We start from the raw sequence: 18149 nt of genomic DNA, 5'->3' as shown, positions 1-18149 counted from the left end.
TATGTAACATGATAACCGGATGTCAGATACTCATGACTGTGCATGTGTGAACCAAGTGTGAAAAACCAAGCGTTGGAAAGCATTTGGTTGCCAAGCACTAGAGGTGGCACACTTTGTAATGGCATCAGGGATCCCAAGGAGCAGAGCTGCTGGTCCTTCACCCAGCATATTCATGGCAAACCTGGGGATCAAATTCACAGCCTCACCCTCGCAAAGGCAGGTGCCTGCCCACTGAGCTGTCTCCAGACCCCTTTATCATCCTAAACGGGCATGAAATGACTGTCGAGAACTACCCCGAATTTGACCAAACAGTTCAATCACATCCTAAAGGCTGCCTTTCTTTCGGACACTAGTTTCAAGCTCAGGGATTCCCCAGCTCTGCCCCCACCCCGCCTTACTTCCTTAAACTCCATCCTTACTACCTATATATACTTTAAGGTGCCTCACTATTTGCACAGGTTCCATCATTATCTTGTAAGAACCAAGGCCCCTGGGTTCAATCACTTACTTCAGTGAAGCAGTCTTCTTGAGACAGGGAGAGTTAATTCAGAAATAAAACCAAAGTTGGTGCTCTCCAGGAATAAGAAACTAGGGGTTGAGTGAGCTTGGAATGTTCTATCTGATAAGGTTCCCTTGACAACCAAAGGCTCCCTTGACAACAAAAGTTTGAATCAGAGTATCCCTTGAAGGCCAGGGTTAGAATCTGAGTGTCCTCAGTGGCGTTTGCCTTGCAAGCAGCCGATCCAGGACCAAAGGTGGTTGGTTCAAATCCCGGTATCCCATAGGGTCCCCCGTGCCTGCCAGGAGCTATTTCTGAGCAGACAGCCAGGAGTAACCCCTGCACATCGCCGGGTGTGGCCCAAAAACAAAAACAAAAAAAAAAAAAAAAAAAAAAAATCTGAGTGTCCTTTGACAACCAAAGTTGAGCCAGAAAAATCAGTGATTAATTAAGACATCTAGACAATGAAATGATTGTACTGTTACTGCTTGTGATTTCTATATAAACTACTTAAAGATTTGACTCGGGGTCCTTCCGAAGAATCCCTCGCTTAGTTGGATGAGATGGGACCTCCGCTAGCCAACTAAACTCCCTTTGGCATCTTTCATTATCGGAAGTGGTCTCTGACTCTCAGTGCCGATTCGGGTGTCAACTCAAACCATAACACTCTAGGTCTGACAGTGGTCGGCAACCTGCGGCTGGCGAGCCACTTGCAGCTCTTTCCACTTTGAATTTGGCTCTTCTGTGTGCCGGGCGGCCACTCCAGGAGTCAGGACCCTGCTCCTAGCCTCTGTCAGTGCGTGCCCTGTGTGGCTCTCAAAATAAATTTCAGTCGTGGTTTTGGCGAGATTTGGCTCAGTTGAAAAAAAAAAGGTTGCCGACCACTGCTCTAGGACAACATCCAGAATTCAGGAAAGCATTTCTTTTGCTGTATGACTCTAGCTCGCTGACACAAAACGGGTGTTGCTGTATTTTAGTCCAGTTCTAATACTAACTTCCTGCAGCACCCACAAATTAAAATGCAGAACCTTCAAGACTGACCTTTTTCAGAGCTGGCCACAAGATGGCTGTCAGGTCCCACTCCAAGGGGATTCCATAGGATGCCTTAGAGAACTCCAAACACTGTTTATGGTTACCTTCTTATTATAATATAAAGGCTTTACATGAGGAACAGAGCAAAGTCTGGAAGGGGACAGAGGGCAGGGGCTCTGTCCACAAGGAGTCCAAATACTTCACTGTGTTTACCTGCCAGGACATTCTCTTAGCATAAGTCAGAAAGTCCTGTCACTCAGGGAATTCCAAAGGTTTTGAAGCTCTGAACCAGTAACTGGAGATAAAGGCCAGACAGATTCATTATATCACAACATAACCACCTGGCTTTTCACTGTGGATCCCTTACAGTAAAAAGATCAACATCCAGTATAGCATTTAGGGGCCAGAGCGATAGTATTACAGGTAGAGCACTTGCCTTGTATACATACGGATGACCCAGTTTGACCCCCACAGCATCATATATGTTCCCTCAAGCCTGCCAGGAATGATTCCTGAGCATAGAGCCAGGAGTAACCCTATGGACACCCCTGGATAATAAAACAAAACAAAAATCAGTATAGCATTTATATAAGAGTGGGCAATAGTAACAATATGAATATGTTTTTTTTTTGTTTTTGGTTTTTGGGTCACACCTGGCGGTGCTCGGGGTTACTCCTGGCTGTCTGCTCAGAAATAGCTCCTGGCAGGCACGGGGGACCATATGGGACACCGGGATTCGAACCAACCACCTTTGGTCCTGGATCGGCTACTTGCAAGGCAAACGCCGCTGTGCTATCTCTCCGGGCCCATGAATATGTTTAACATTGAAGGAATCAGTGTAGTGATGGGCATCAGCTTTCTTTTTCCTATTGACTACACACGGTGGTGCTCCAGACTTTCTTCTGGCTCTGTGCTCAGGATTCACTACTGGGAGGCTCAAATCCCAGAAAGCAGTAAGTATGCAAGGCAAGCACCATCCTTGTTGTACTATCTCTTCCAAACAACAGGCTTTTAACTTCATTTTTCCATTGATATTATCTTGCCAACAAATGCCAGGGCTAAATATCATTGTGTAAATAAAGTGAAAAAACTAGATTAGTTGGGGCTGGTGAGGTGGCGCTAGAGGTAAGGTGTCTGTCTTGCAAGTGCTAACCAAGGAAGGACCACGGTTCGAACCCCTGGTGTCCCATATGGTCCCCCCAAGCCAGGGGCAATTTCTGAGCACTTAGCCATGAGTAACATCTGAGCATCAAACGGGTGTGGCCGAAAAACAAAAACAAAAACAAGATTAGTCAGTCTAGGGAGTCAGATAAACAGCTCAAGGGGCTATTGTGTATACTTTGCATGCCACAGGCTAGGTTTTCTTTGCCAGCACAGATTGTCTCCCATGAGAATACCCTTTGAGTACTCTTCTTCTAGTGGTATCCCAGGACACCACAAGGCATTACCTCAAATTTGAAATAACAGAAGAGGTGGCAGAGATAGCTAAAGGAGTTGAGTGCATACTTCACATTGAGATGAACAATAGATCCTGCGCACACACGCACACGCGTGCGCGCACATACAACACTCTGCAAGGAGTTAATCATTCCATTATTTTTGTTTGTTTGTTTGATCACACCCGGCAGCACTCAGGCACTACTCCTGGCTCTGTGCTCAGAAATTGCTCCTGACAGGCTCAGGGGACCATATGAAATGCCGGGGTTCAAACCACTGTCCTTCTGCATGCAAGGCAACTGTCCTACCGTCAGGCTATCTCTCTGGCCCCGTGATCTATTTTTGTTTAGGCTTTTGGGGGTCACACCTAGTGGTGCTGAGGATTTAGTCATGGCTCTGAGCTCAGGAGTCCCCCTCATCAGGCTCAGGAGGATGGGAAGGAATCCAGTAGGGATCCATACATCCTCCCCAAACTTGTCCATTTTAAGAACCAGAATCAGTCTTCCAATAAAGGGGTTTGCTTAAGAGGGTCACCAACAAGTCCATCTGGCAGGTCACAATCTGATCCAACATGGCATAAGACAGAGAAGAGACACATGAGTGCAGTTTCCTTAAGTTGCCCACCACGCTGGTGGTCAAGATATATTCCTACCCATCTGGTTCTAACTCAGTGCCAAATGCCAAACTCGCCCGATAAACATGAAACACACTGAGGCAGTTTTCCCCACATCTGACTGACAGGACATGTGAGGAACCAGTGCTTCCTCTGGGTGCAACTGCCTCCATCCACATCCCTCATCACACATGTAACTGCCCTTGAGGACCCTCCAGGAAGCCACACAAGGCACACAGGATTTACATCCTGGGGTGTTGGAGGCTAATCTACCCCCAACAATTGAGTGGGGGGGAAGAGAAAAAAAAAGGGAGAGAGAGAGAGAGAGAGAGAGAGAGAGAGAGAGAGAGAGAGAGAGAGAAAACAATAACGGTAGAAGAAACAACAGGGTTAGCAAGCAGTTAAGAGTTAGGCAAGGCAGATTCTCTCAGGATCTGCAGCATGGGTAGGCCAGCCCGGCCCTCTGGGCTCCCAGACCAGCAGGTCCCCTCAAACCGCAGGCTCCGTCTTAGAACTTCCCCCCTACCCTGCCTTGGTCCAACTTGTCACGTCATGCAGCTAGATGTCTCCATTATAGGGGAAGCTAGCCCACCAGACATGTCTATTGGCTTTCCTGGTGCAGTAAGCTGTTACTTTTCCCCAAGAAATTTTTAGTCAGCAGGCCCATTGGTGGACGTTAATCATACCCCCTACATGGATCACTGGCTATATTTCTGAAATACATGATGTAGTGGTGACATTAAATATCTCTTATCATTTGACTTTTTGCAAAGCTACAGGCCAAAATTTGGCCACAGTCAATGTATACTCAGGGAAATTTTCAGTACTGCCAAAGTTCCCCACTGGCAAAGTAAATTTGCAACTCAAAGAAGAGTCCAGCCAGCTACCTGCAACCTGTTTTTCTGTTTTCAGCTTTTAGGTAGTAAACAAACAGCTCAGATCTTTCTTGCATTTTACTATTCCTGCCAGCTGCAAAAACTGTAGCAGAACAAGTTTCTCATCCTTTGTTAGAAGAACATCTTTTCTAAACTAGAACACTCTCTTATGTCACTTCCTTACCTTTTAGTTGGGGATTCTTTTCACCTGTATCGGCTAGTTTTTGATATGTATATTCTAGGGCCTGCTATCATTGTCTTCCTTCTCCTAAGATTCCCCAGCATGAAAATACCTTGCATACAAAAGATGCAAAAATATATGCAAAAATACATATATGTCTCCAGCTTGAAAAGTAAAATTGTTTTACGTCTATTGCAGACTCGGGTCCCCATACAATTTATTTTGTGTGGTCTCATTATTTCATATTTCATATTCGTGCATTCGTGTGCCCGCCTTCCTTTCATGAAGGATTTCGTCCCCATAGATTGCTGAGATGCAAGATGCCTGCTGCACCAAATGCCCCTAGATGGCAGTTCACAAAGGGGAAGTATATTAGCTGACTTATTAAATCAGTTAAAGGGGAGAAAGGGGTTATGATAGAGGGTCATAGGGCAGAATCTCTGCACTTGGGCACCTGGCCATTTTGCACAACAGGGTAGCCTGGCCACTATCTCTGTAATTCTTCCTGTTACATCTCTTGCCAGAGATGAAGTCATTTTCTACCTTATACTTCCCGAGCTGCAGAAAAGCAAGGCAGTATGATGCTCCTAATCTCCTTGTTCACATCCTATTGAAAAAGTTTTTCTACTTGTCCCTTGGGAGAACACTGACACAACAGGGCTTGGAACCCCCAATGACTATAAACTAAATGGGACTCAAATTCAGACTAGGAAAGGGGAGGCAGTTTAACTTGCTTTTTCTAACTCCCAATTCTGTGGCAAAACCATGTTTGTTTGTTTTTTACTACATCCACTGATGTAGTAAAAAAGTAAGCATCTTTGGAGATGGATGATGGAGGTCACATCTTTCTTAGACCTTGGTTAGAGCCTTTTTTCACAGCTGACCTGAACTTCTCTCTGGAACCTAAACTTGGCAGAGTGCAAGTCAGCTGCTAAACCTCATCTTCCAAAGCCTTATTAGTATCATATGCTTTCTTTCAAGAGAATCCAGAAAATCTAAATGTACTAAGTCCCCACTTTAGTCGATGGTTCTCACAATGCTTGCGGGACAGTGCTGAGATGACAAACCCTCTCTAAGGTTCACTTCGGGTATCTGTCCTAAATTCACTCTAGAAAGCCTAAGACTACGGAATGAGAATATGAGAGCAAGTAATTGAGTGAAAATACAAAAATTCCTGGAGACTAAAACAGCCAGCAACAACTAAACTAAACTTTCATCCAGGGGATGGAGAAAGATATTTATGAATGTTAGGGAGGTTGTGATAACCCCTATCAGATCCTGTGCACATCACAAGGCCCAAGAGTCTCACCAAGTAAGATCCCTGAAAACAACTGGATGTGGATACCAAACAAAATAGTTGTCAGGTGAAGTGGTTGTGCTTTGGGCACAATGAAGTCCAGAGATGGGCCATAGCAGCCTGTAAGTTTGCCCAGGTTCCCTAGTCATATTCAACTGAACATGGTAACACCATGAGAAAAAGAAAAGATGAAACTCGAGTACTTGTGGACTTGAGAACTTGGCCTAAGGACAGGCTCTAGTCTCTAGAGACAGTCTAGACTCTAGGGACAGTCTTAATTCCTCCCTTTCTGAGGTCACAGAGGGAAGCATATGCTGATTTCCTAGGTCTTTAGAACCCTGAGCCAAAAGAGGTCTAGACCAGGTGAGGGGATGAGGGTAAAGAAAGGTTCAGTGCAAGCGGAGTCCCAGACTCCAAAACAAAGATCTGCTGAGACACAGAAGCAAATGTTGACACAGGAAATAATCCACACAGTGAAAAGGTGCAAAAATGAGCTCAGGAAATCCAACATTCAAGCAAGGAATCCAACCACACAAGCCGCCTTCTGCTCCTTAGCAGCTTAGTGGAGGACCAAAGAATGAGTGTCTGCCTTCCTCAGACCCCTGCTTTTATTTACAAGAGGCAGGCCACACCTAGGGTGGGAGAGGAATAATAGCAAATAGAGAATAATCGAATAATCACATAATATATAAATCCCACAGAATGAAAGAAGAAAAGAAAAAAAAAGGAAGGAAGGAAGGAAGGAAAGAAGGGAGGGAGGGAGGGAGGGAGGGAGGGAGGGAGGGAGGGAGGGAGGGAAAAAGAAAGAGAGAAAGAAAGGAAGGAAGGAAAGAAGGAAGGAAGGAAGGAAGGAAGGAAGGAAGAAAGGAAGGAAGGAAAGAAGGAAGGAAGGAAAGAAGGAAGGAAGTAAAGGGCCTGGAGAGATAGCACAGCGGCGTTTGCTTTGCAAGCAGCCGATCCAGGACCAAAGGTGGTTGGTTCGAATCCCAGTGTCCCATATGGTCCCCCGTGCCTGCCAGGAGCTATTTCTGAGCAGACAGACAGCCAGCCAGGAGTAATCCCTGAGCACCACCGGGTGTGACCCAAAAATAAAGAAGGAAGGAAGGAAGGAAGGAAGGAAGGAAGGAAGGAAGGAAGGAAGGAAGGAAGGAAGGAAGGAAGGAAGGAGGAGGGAGGGAGGGAGGGAGGAAGGAAGGAAGGAAGGAAGGAAGGAAGAAGGAAGGAAGGAGGAGAAGAAAGGAAAGAAAGAAAGGAAAGAAGAAAGAAAGAAAAGAAGGAAAGAAAAGAAGAAGAGAAAGAAGAAGAAAGAGAAAGAAAGAAAGAAAAGAAAGAAAGAAAGAAAGAAGAAAGAAAGAAAGAAAAAGAAAGAAAGAAGAAAAAAGAAAGAAAGAAAGAAAGAAAGAAAGAAGAAAGAAGAAAAGAAGAAAGAAAGAAAGAAAGAAAGAAAAGAAAGAAAGAAAAAGAAAGAAAGAAAGAAGGAAGGGAGGGAGGCTGGGGCCGGAGAGATAGCATGGAGGTAAGGCGTTTGCCTTTCATGCAGGAGGTCATCGGTTCGAATCCCGGCGTCCCATATGGTCCCCCGTGCCTGCCAGGAGCAATTTCTGAGCCTGGAGCCAGGAATAACCCCTGAGCACTGTCGGGTGTGACCCAAAAACCCCCCCCAAAAAAAAAAAAGAAGGGAGGGAGGGAGGGAGGGAAAGAAGAAAGATTTCTGAGAAAAAGAAAAGTTGTCGCATCATTCCAGATGATAGAAGAACAAAAAAAATGAAGGTATAGGAAGAGTGGTGTTGACTCAGAAAATCAATCCTACAGCTAAAACTTTCTCATGCCACACAGGATATCATGAAAAAGAGGGAATCTGTGGGCCCGGAGAGATAGCACAGCGGTGTTTGATCCAGGACCAAAGGTGGTTGGTTCAAATCCCGGTGTCCCATATGGTCCCCCGTGCCTGCCAGGCACTATTTCTGAGCAGACAGCCAGGAGTAACCCCTGAGCATTGCCGGGTGTGGCCCAAAAACCAAAAAAAAAAAAAAAAAAAAAAAAAGAGGGAATCTGTTATTTCAGTTCCACTTATTTCACTTCCTTATCTAGAACATATTTTTAAAGGTTGCTTAGATCAGCACAAGTTGCTAAATCCTTGGGCAACCCCACCTCTAATTTTGACTGACTGAATCCTTCCTGTCAACTTCTTAGAAATACCAAGTAAAAAAAAGCCAGATTTTTTTTTTATTTAAAAACCAGATTTTGGGTCAGAGAGATATAACAGCTAGTAGGATATATGCCTTGCATGTGGCCAACAACCTGTATTCAATCTCTGGCATCCCACATGGTCCTGGGAGCACTACCAGGAGTGATTTCTGAGTGCAGAGTCATATATAATCCCTAAGCACTGCCAAATGTGGCCCAAAAATAAAAACATCCCCTTTTTTTGGGGGGGGGGGAGAGGCAGAGATTGAACACACAATATCTTTTTAACCGAATAGCGACTCTGCTTAAAACCTTTTCTCAGGGACCAGAGATGTAGCTGAGTGGTGATTGTCACATATGTGTCATTCTGGATTCTATTCTGGCAACTAAGCCCTTTCTTTGTTCTGTCATCATTTGGTATCCTCCCAAGCTCCCACATCTCTGCCCCTCACTGCCATCACCCTCTGGCCACACTTTTTCATTATTCAAGACCCACCTCCTGGTACCTCCAGTCTCTTTTCCTCTAGTGGTCTTATTCCCACATTCCTATCACCCCCTCCCCTCGAAAATGAAATCACCTAGTTAAGTCTGAAAGTTGCTCCTTTTCTGAAAAAAACACTTCCAAAAGTGGCCCATATACCTTCCTCCACCCTCTATACCCTGCTGTACCCTCAGTGTCCACCTTAGTTGATCTTTTTCAGCCCACACTACTTAACCATATGGCATTTACTGAAAGGTTTTGGGAGTGGGGCTACAACCAATAAATAATGCTTTGGGACTACTCCTTTCTCTGTATTACCAGAGAATCAAATGTGGGTTGGTCATATTCAAGATGCCTTGCTTTTGCACTCTTGGTCCCTGAAAGTGTCTTAATTTTCCCTGACTCTCACCTATATTGCCTAACTTCTAAGAGAAGAAACGAGGGTTTAGGGTAGTACAATGGATAAGGCACTGACACAAGGCCCACCTGGGTACGATTCTCAGCATCCCATGTAGTTCCCCTATCACCACCAGGAAATTTCTGGTGCAGGAATAGCTCTGAGTGCAGAGCTAGGAGTAAAAGCCTTCATATCACTGGGTGTAGTCCAACATGCCCCCCAAAAGAAACAAAGGTTTAAAAGTGCCAAAAATATATTTCAAAAGTTCCTGTTGTAGGGGCCAGAACGATTAGCACAGTGGTAGGGTATTTGCCTTGCGCGTAGCCAATCCAATCCAGGACAGACAAACGGTGGTGGTTTGAATCCCTGTGTCCCACTAGTTCCCTCTCTCCAGAAGCGATTTCTGAGTCCATAGCCAGGAATAACCCCTGAGCGTCACTGGGTGTGGCCCAAACCAAAAAAAAAGGGGGGGGGGCTGGAGAGATAGCATGGAGGTAGGGCATTTGCTTTGTATGCCATATGGTCCCCCAAGCCTGCCAGGAGCAATTTCTGAGTGTAGAGCCAGGAGTAACCCCTGAGCACTGCTGGGTGTGACCCTCCCCCTAAAAAAAAAGAAGTTCCTGTCAGAGAGGCAGACTGGTTGGTAGGAGGGAAACTGGAGACATTGGTGGAGAGAAACAGACACTGGTAAAGGGGATCAGTGTTGGAACATTGTAAGCCTGAAACCCAATCATGAATCATTTTGTAATTTATGGTGACCAAATTAAAAAAAAATGTAATCATTTAGAAATTCAGTAAGAATTCAAATTCTGGGGGCCGGAGAGATAGCATGGAGGTAAGGCGTTTGCCTTGCATGCAGAAGGTCGGTGGTTCGAATCCCGTCATCCCATATGGTATCCTGAGCCTGCCAGGAGCTATTTCTGAGCGAAGAGCCAGGAGTAACCCGAGTGCTCTTGGGTATGACCCAAAAACCAAACCAAAAAAAAAAAAAAATTGAAATCCTGAACTCTTCTAAATTTTCTGCATAAGAAACAAAGTAATTCAGGGGCCGGGAGGTGGCGCTGGAGGTAAGGTGCCTGCCTTGCCTGCGCTAGCCTAGGACGGACGGCGGTTCGATCCCCTGGCGTCCCATATGGTCCCCCAAGCCAGGAGCGACTTCTGAGCGCATAGCCAGGAGTAACCCCTGAGCGTCACAGGGTGTGGCCCAAAAACCAAAAAAAAAAAAAAAAAAAAGAAACAAAGTAATTCAACTGGCTGGTGAGCAGGTTGCTTTGAATGCCAGAGGGCAGGTTCCATCCCTAGCACTGAAAGGTCCCCTGAGCACTGCAGGAAGAGAGTCTAGTACATAGGACAGAAATCTTGAGTCCCCAACTACCAGTGGAGATGGCCCCAAAACCAAACACATATAAAAAGAATCAGCAGCTCTTGGGAAGGAGAAATTGCTTAAATGTCTCTTGGACATGTGTTCGGAAGACTCAAATTTTCTCCAAGGCATAACATTGTCCTATGCATCCCCACTAGAGTTAAGTAAACTAAACAGGCCTGGCACAATATAGGCAGCACATGAACTAAAAAATTTCCTCTTCGTACATGGAGAATCAGCAATATTGAAAAATTATCATTTGTCATTAAAATGTCTATAGGAGTGGGCTGGAACGATAGTACAGCAGGTAGGGTGCTTGCCTTTTACACTGTCTGTCCCATCCTCCACCCCCGCCGTTAGATCCCCAGTCAGGCATCCCACATAGACCCCCCAATCCCCACCAGGGGTGATTTTTTAGTGCTGAGTCAGGAGGAAGCACCAGCTGTGTCCCTCAAACCTAAACCAAACCAGAAAAACAAACAAAAATCAGGTAAGACCCTTGATCTGCAGGCGACCATGTCCGTGTTCAATTCCCCAATTCTTTTTTGTCGTTGTTTTTGGTTTTTGGGCCACACCCAGCGACGTGTTACTCCTGCCTCTATGCTCCTGGCAGGCTCGGGGGACCATAAGGGATGCTGGAGATCTATCCCAGGTCTTCCTGGGTTGGCTGTATGCAAGGCAAACACCCTAACCGCTGTGCTATAGCTCAGGCCTGCCCCAACTCTCCAAATTTTTTTTGGGAGGGGTCACACCCGGCAGCACTCAGGGGTTACTCGCTCTGCGCGCAGAATCGCTCCTGGCAGGCTTGGGGACCATATGGGATGCTGGAATTCGAACCACCATCCGTCCTGCATCAGCTGCGTGCAAGGCAAACGCCCTAGCGCTGTGCTCTCTCCACCACCACCCCAACTCCCCCATTCTTTTTTTTTTTTTTTTTTTTTTTTTTTTTGGTTTTTGGACCACACCCAGCGGTGCTCAGGAGTTACTCCTGCCTGTCTGCTCAGAAATAGCTCCTGGCAGGCACGGGGGACCATATGGGACACCGGGATTCGAACCAACCACCTTTGGTCCTGGATTGGCTGCTTGCAAGGCAAACGCCGCTGTGCTATCTCTCCGGGCCCCCATTCTTTTTTTTTTTTTTATAATTATCTTTATTTAAACACCGTGATTAAAAATATTTTAGTTGTATGATTACAGTCATGTAAAGAACACTCCCCCAACAGTGCAACATTCCCACCACCAATTTCCCAGATCTCCCTCCTCCCCACCCCACCCCTGTACTCGAGACAGGCTTTCTACTTCCCTCATTCATTCATTGTTATGATAGTTTTCAGTGTAGTTGTTGCTCTAACTGCACTCATCACTCTATGTGGTGAGCTTCATGTCATGCAACTCCCCCATTCTTGGCGCCACAAATAGGTTTCTGAAACTCGCAAGTGGGATTGACCCCCCCAGATTCCCTATTCAGCACAGTGCCGTGCTAAAAGGCAGACAACCACCTGTGGAGGCGATTAAGATTTTAATAAGTATGGGAGTAAGAGTTAGTGGGTCGAGACTTCCCGGTGAACCCCCTCCCCAGCCATCAGGCCCCCTCCCCCTGGCCGGCCGTTCCCCCCTTAGGCCCGCGGGCCCCGAACCTGCACGGCGATTCCCGACAACCCTAAGGCTAAGGTCCAACTTGCACAGGATGGACCCACGCCGGAGTTCATCGGGGCTCCCTGATGCTTAGCGGTTTGGGGGTCCAGAAAGGGATGCCCGTCCAGTTCCAGGGTGGTGAGGTCCGGGAAAGGGTTTTGCAGCTCACAGGCTGCGGAGGGTGCGGAGGAGGGCGTCTGCGTGATGCTCAGGACCTTGAGGCCGGGCTTGAGCAACCGCTGCAGCCCCGAGAGCCAAGTGCACCCGGTGGCCCAAGACACGTTGCGGAAACGCAGCGTGGACAGCGCCGGCCCCGCGGATTCCGGGAGCTCCGGGGGTAAAGTGCCGGTGACCTCCAGGTTGTCGAACGTCAGCTCTTTGAGGCGCTTGGAAGGCCCGAGCGCACGCAGGAAGCCCACCAGGAGCCGAGCCGGGACCCGCGCGTCGCCCACCGTGAGCTGTCGCAAGCGCAGCGCCTTGACCATGTCGACGGTCTGGCTCGGGTCGGTGTCGGCGTACCTGAGGAACTGCTCCAGGCTGCGGCCGCCCGCGCGGATCTCCACCTGGACGGCGACCGTGCACTGCAGGGCGCTCGACCAGTTGGGCTCCGGATCGGTGAAATTGCAGAAGCAGCGAAAGTCGTCGTCGTCCACTTCGCAGGGCTCCTCTTCGTCCGCAGCGACGGGCAGCGACAAGGGCAGCAGCAGGAGCAACAGGCACAGCCCGGGCACCTGGGAAGAACCAGAGATCAGGGATGTGTGTCCTCCTCGGCCTGTCCTGGATTGATTCCACGAGGAATTCCCATGCACTCACCATGGTGGACCGGTCCGCGGAGCGTCGCAGCGATGCTGGAGCTGGCCAGGCGCTTCGACTTCTCTCCTGTAGAGGAGCGTAACACACGAGTCAGCACGATGACTTTTTTTTTGGTCACACCCGGCGGCGCTCAGGGGTTAGTTACTCCTCGCTCTAAGCTCAGAAATCGCTCCTGGCAAACCTAGGGGACCTTATGGGATGCCGGGATTCGAACCACCGTCCTTCTGCATGCAAGGCGAACGCCCTGGCACCTTCATGCTATCTCTCCGGCCCCTCAGCACTACTCTTGGAGACCTCCTATAACACTGCAATGACACTCCTTTGCCTCCCCTCAGAAGCCTGGTCACTCTCCACCTCCCTCCCCACATACATTATCTGCTGAGAAATGTTGCAATGAGAGGGAGGGATTTTGTAATAAGAGAGGGGAGGAAGGATCCTGCTTTGGGCTGGTGGTGGTTGTGGTGCTTTTCTATCTGGGATCTGGTGGCTGGGCTGGATAATGAATTACCCCAATCCCCAAGTCCAGACTCCCAATTCCCTGCCCAAGTCCTAAATGCCTGCAGCTGGAGTGTTTACTTCGTGGAAAAAATTGCGAATCTCATCTATTGACTAGGGCTACAACCCGGATGAACAGGAGGAAGTTGGTCTGAGAAAAACAATTCCTCTTCCCTTTTTCCTCCCTTTTCTTCTGACTTGTTGATGTTTAACCTTGTTGATTACTATTTAAAAAACCTTCCCTCTTTGCAGCCTTTCACACGAGGCGGGGGGAATAAAAAGAAGCTGTGGAGTAAAGAAAATGTTACTTTTGATTATGGCAAATAGATAATCCCCATCTAATTTATAATTCCATCATCTGTGAAGCTGTAGGCAACTACTCCTGGGGAGCCTGGGTGTATCCCATACAGGATCTCAGATATGCAAAGCAAATGTTTGACCACTACCATTTCCACTTCCCACCCTCCAACCCCTGAAATAAAATCCTCCCTTCCTCCCTTCCTTCCTTCCTCCCTCCCTCCCTCCCTCCCTTCCTTCCTTCCTTCCTTCCTTCCTTCCTTCCTTCCTTCCTTCCTTCCTTCCTTCCTTCCTTCCTTCCTTCCTTCCTTCCTTCCCTTCTTCCTTCCCTCCTTCCCTCCCTCCTTGTTTCTCTCCTTCCCTTCTTCCACCCCTTTCACTTTACTATTGCTCTGACCCTAGTAATACCTTTCTTATGGACTGGGAAGATAGCAAAAAGTTAGAAAGGCATGCATTGTATTCAGGAGACTTGGGTTCAAACTTGGGTATGACCCAAAATCCAAAATCCAAAAAAAAACCCCTAAAAAAACAAACAACAAACAAACAAAAAAAACCCACAGCTCTAGATGATCCCTCAATACCACTGGGGGGTGTGACCCAAAGCCCCTCCAAATAAAGTAGCCTTAAACAGAGACATTGTCCAACTCTGTCAGTTTCTTAGTTCCCATTTTCTTCCCTTGAAATAGAAAAACAGGATTTTATTTTATTTATTTATTGGTTTTTGGGGTCACACCCAACAGCACTCGGGTTATTCCTGACTCTACAATCAGAAATCACTCCTGACAGGCTCTGGGGACCATATAGGATTCTGAGATTCAAACCATCGTCCTTCTGCATTCAAGGCAAACACTCTATCTTCATGCTATCCCTCCAGCCCCGAAAAACAGGATTTTAAAAACAACTTTCTATCTTGTATCAAACTCTCCACTACCCTGGCATTTTCCACAGCATAATTCCTGTATCCCAGGAGGAAAGGGCAGGACCTATGTTGAAAGAGAATAAGGATTACTTAATAACTCACCTGTATTTCCAAGAAAAAAGGAACGTCCCAGAAAACAAGGTAGAGTCTGCTTTTAAAACAATCCTCACAGTGTGTGCCTCTAGATTTTTAGGAAAAGAACTACATGCGTCACCTTTGAATTCTCACTTCCCCTATTTTTTAGAAGTTGCTTCACATCTGTCTGGAGGCCAAAGTAGGAGTCATCAGATCACATTGGTTCTCTGTGTATCCTCTTGGGTCTGCATGGATGACTGAGCCTTGTCCCAAGGCAATACCAGGGTCTTTCCTGGTAGAAGTAAGGTGAGAATATAAATTAAACACATTGACTTTGCTGAGGGCTGTCAGGCTTAGAATCCATCTTCTGGGACAGGGAAGTAGCTCAGAGACAAGGCTTCTCTCTTTGGCACAGCTTGGTTCTCTCAGCACCACTAGGAGTGAACACTGAGCACAAATGGGATTATTCTCTGAGTTTTGCTGGGTTCCCTCACCTCTGTTCTCAGTTTTACAATGAGGGTTATGAAACTTGGTTAGTTTCTATGCCTCAAATTACTGAGCTTTGAGGTAGGTCGGTTGGTTGCCTTGCATGCAGAAGGACGGTGGTTCGAATCCTGGCATCCCATATGGTCCCCTGAGCCTGCCAGGAGCGACTGAGCATAGAGCCAGGAGTAACCCCTGAGCGCTGCCAGGTGTGACCCAAAAACCAAAAACCAAAAACAAAACAAAAAAAAATTACTGAGCTTTGTAAAATGGAGATAATAAAACTGCTTGTCAGGGCCGGAGTGATAGCACAGCAGCAGGGTGTTTGCCTTGCACGCAGCCAACCTGGGATGGACCCGGGTTCGATTTTCAGTATCTTATATGGTCCCCCAAGCCTGCCAGGAGCGATTTTTGAGGGTGGAGCCAGGAGTAGCCCCTGAGCACCACTGGGTGTGGCCCCCCCAAAAAAAATACCTGCTTGTCTATGGGTAAAGCCTTTTGCACAGAGCTATAGTATTGGTAACAATCTTGACGATTATCTGCTTCTTCAAAGCCTTTGAGTTTTTTACCTGGCAATGCTCAGGGGCTGTTCCCAACTCTCAGCTCAGAAGTCACTCCTGACAGTGCTTTGGGGAACCATAAGTGATGTAATAGATAAAACCCAGGTGTGCTGCATGCAAGGCAGGCACATTACTCACTGTGGTATCTCTCTGGTCCCACAATTATTTATTTTTTGTTTATTTTGGGGCCATATTGGCTGTGCTCAAAGTTTACTCTTGGCTCTGGGTTCATCACTCCTGGTAGGGATCAGGGGACTAAATCGGGTGCTCAAGTAAGTCAAGTGTCCTTATACTAGATTTGCAATATCTCTGTAGCTCCCACAATGATATTTTATTTTTTTGGTTTTTGGGTGACACCCAGCAACGCTCAGGGGTTACTCCTGGCTCTGTGCTCAAAAATCACTCCTGGCAGGCTTGGGGGACCATATGGGATGTTGGGATTCAAACCACCGTTCTTCTGCATGCAAGGCAAACACCTTACCTTTATGCTATCTCTCCGATCCCCCACAATGATATTTTAAACAAGAAAAAACATTCATGGGCCAGAGAGATAGCACAGCGGTAGGGTGTTTGCCTTGCACGCAGCTGATCCAGGACAAACAGTGGTTCGAACCCCAGCATCTCATATGGTTCCCCATGCCTGCCAGGCAAGATTTCTGAGCACAGAGCCCGGAGTAACCCCTGAGCGCTGCCGGATGTGACCCAAAAACCAAAACAAAAAAAAAAAAAACTTTTACTTTGTGGTGTTTATACATAGCTGGTTTTTGGGCAACTGGAAATTATTTGTGGTAGCAGGAATCACAAACTGCCAGTGTAAAGGAAAAATTTCCCCTGAGCTCCCTGACTGCCCTGATCACCTACCTACCCCCCTTCACAATTGTGGGAACTTGTAGACCCAGTTACAGTTCAACTTTCTTTTTTTTTTTTTTTTGGTTTTTGGGCCACACCCGTTTGACGCTCAGGGGTTACTCCTGGCTATGTGCTCAGAAATCGCCCCTGGCTTGGGTGGACCATATGGGACGCCGGGGGATCGAACCGCGGTCCTTCCTTGGCTAGGCTTGCAAGGCAGACACCTTACCTCCAGCGCCACCTACCCGGCCCCACAGTTCAACTTTCTTTCTGTTCTGACGTGGTTCTAACCTGGTCATGTTAACCCTGTAAGTTTGCACCTGCACCTTGCAAAAATGTGATTGAGCAAATCATGTACTTCCTAAAGCAAATCAATCTACTGTAACTTTCTATTGTTTGAAATGCTATATACAGCTTGTAAGCTCATGGCTCGGGGCTGGCAATTTCTGGCTTATGCTGGATTCTAGCACAGCCCCTGCATATGCTTGTAAGAAAATAAACCCCTGCTTTTGCATGAGACTGTGGTCTTGGTGTCTTTGAACGGCCGCATCATTCTCCTGGACTTAACACCAGGCTCAAACTGCAGAGTTGACAACACTGTGTTAAGTGCATGTGATAGACACCAGGGAATGGAATTCATGGCTATATTTTTGCACTGCAGGCTTTCTAAGCCACTACACTATTCAACCAGGCCCCTGTAAAAATTCTTTATTTTGTTGGGGGACACACCCAAAAGTACTCAGGGGTCACACTTAGGTCTGGACTCAGGGATCACACCTTGTAGTGCTTGAATCCAGTCAGCTTGTCCTACTTTTCTAGCCCCTGGACCTAGTGTTTCTCAGCCGGTACTTAGAAGTTATAGTATTCAACATAATAAATTGTTTTGTTGGATATTTGCCTTGCATGTGGACGACCAGGGTTCGAATCCCAACACCGCATGTAGTCCCCCTGAGCCTGCTAGGAGTTATTTCCAAGCCCAGATCCAGGAGTAATCCCTGAATGCCAGTGGGTGTGACCCAAACCCACCCTATTGGTTTTTTTTCTTTTTCTTTTTTTCCCTCTTTTTTTTTTTTCTTTTACCACTACCCTATTGTTTTGCATCCCTACATCCCTGTATGCAGAACAGTTAAAATATTTGTTTCATGGCTGGAGAGATAGCATAGAAGTTAGACGTTTGCCTTGCTTGCAGAGGACGGTGGTTCGAATTCCGGCATCTCATATGGTCCTCTGAGCCTGCCAGGAGCAGCCCTAGTGCTGCCGGGTGTGACCCCCCCCCAAAAAAAAAAGTTGCATATTCCTCACTGATAAAATGGAGATCATTGTGGTGAACATTCAAATCATGTAGTTCAGTGTTTATCCAGAGTTCAGAACTTTGAAAGCTCCCACAGGGTGGTGGGAGTGCAAAGGGCATCAAGGTGGAAAAATTGTTTATTGAGGTGCAGGTTCAGTGGAATTACTTCTTTTCCCGGAACTGGAGAGGGCAAGGAGAAAAGAAAGAAAAGAAAAAGCAATCATCGGTCTAGTCTTGAAGAAGCTCCCTCCACCCATCTCCATCCCAGCCCTAACCTTGAGCCCGTTTCCCGTCTGCACTCTCATTGGGCCCGCCCACCTGCCCTCCGCCGCGCCTGCGCGTTCCGGCCCGCGCGGCTCCTCCGGTGGCT

The 18149-nt window shown here is 47.1% G+C and overlaps 1 protein-coding gene across 1 annotated transcript; it reads right to left on the bottom strand.

The window, feature by feature from the left end:
* Window positions 1-11978: 11978 nt before the first annotated feature.
* CD14 (CD14 molecule) lies at window positions 11979-13156 on the bottom strand. The gene is made up of 3 exons (XM_049787348.1): window positions 13062-13156; window positions 12811-12876; window positions 11979-12728 (listed from the first exon to the last, which is right to left on the bottom strand). Exons 1-3 carry the CDS (start codon window positions 13065-13067, stop codon window positions 11979-11981), a joined length of 822 nt encoding a protein of 273 aa, XP_049643305.1. The 5' UTR covers window positions 13068-13156.
* Between the last annotated feature and the right edge of the window lie 4993 nt (window positions 13157-18149).

This window comes from Suncus etruscus, chromosome 14 (genome assembly GCF_024139225.1).
Source record: "Suncus etruscus isolate mSunEtr1 chromosome 14, mSunEtr1.pri.cur, whole genome shotgun sequence".
In the NCBI taxonomy this organism is placed as follows: domain Eukaryota; kingdom Metazoa; phylum Chordata; class Mammalia; order Eulipotyphla; family Soricidae; genus Suncus; species Suncus etruscus.
Note: the sequence above shows the minus strand (reverse complement) of the source record. Positions and strands in the feature narration are given on the sequence as shown.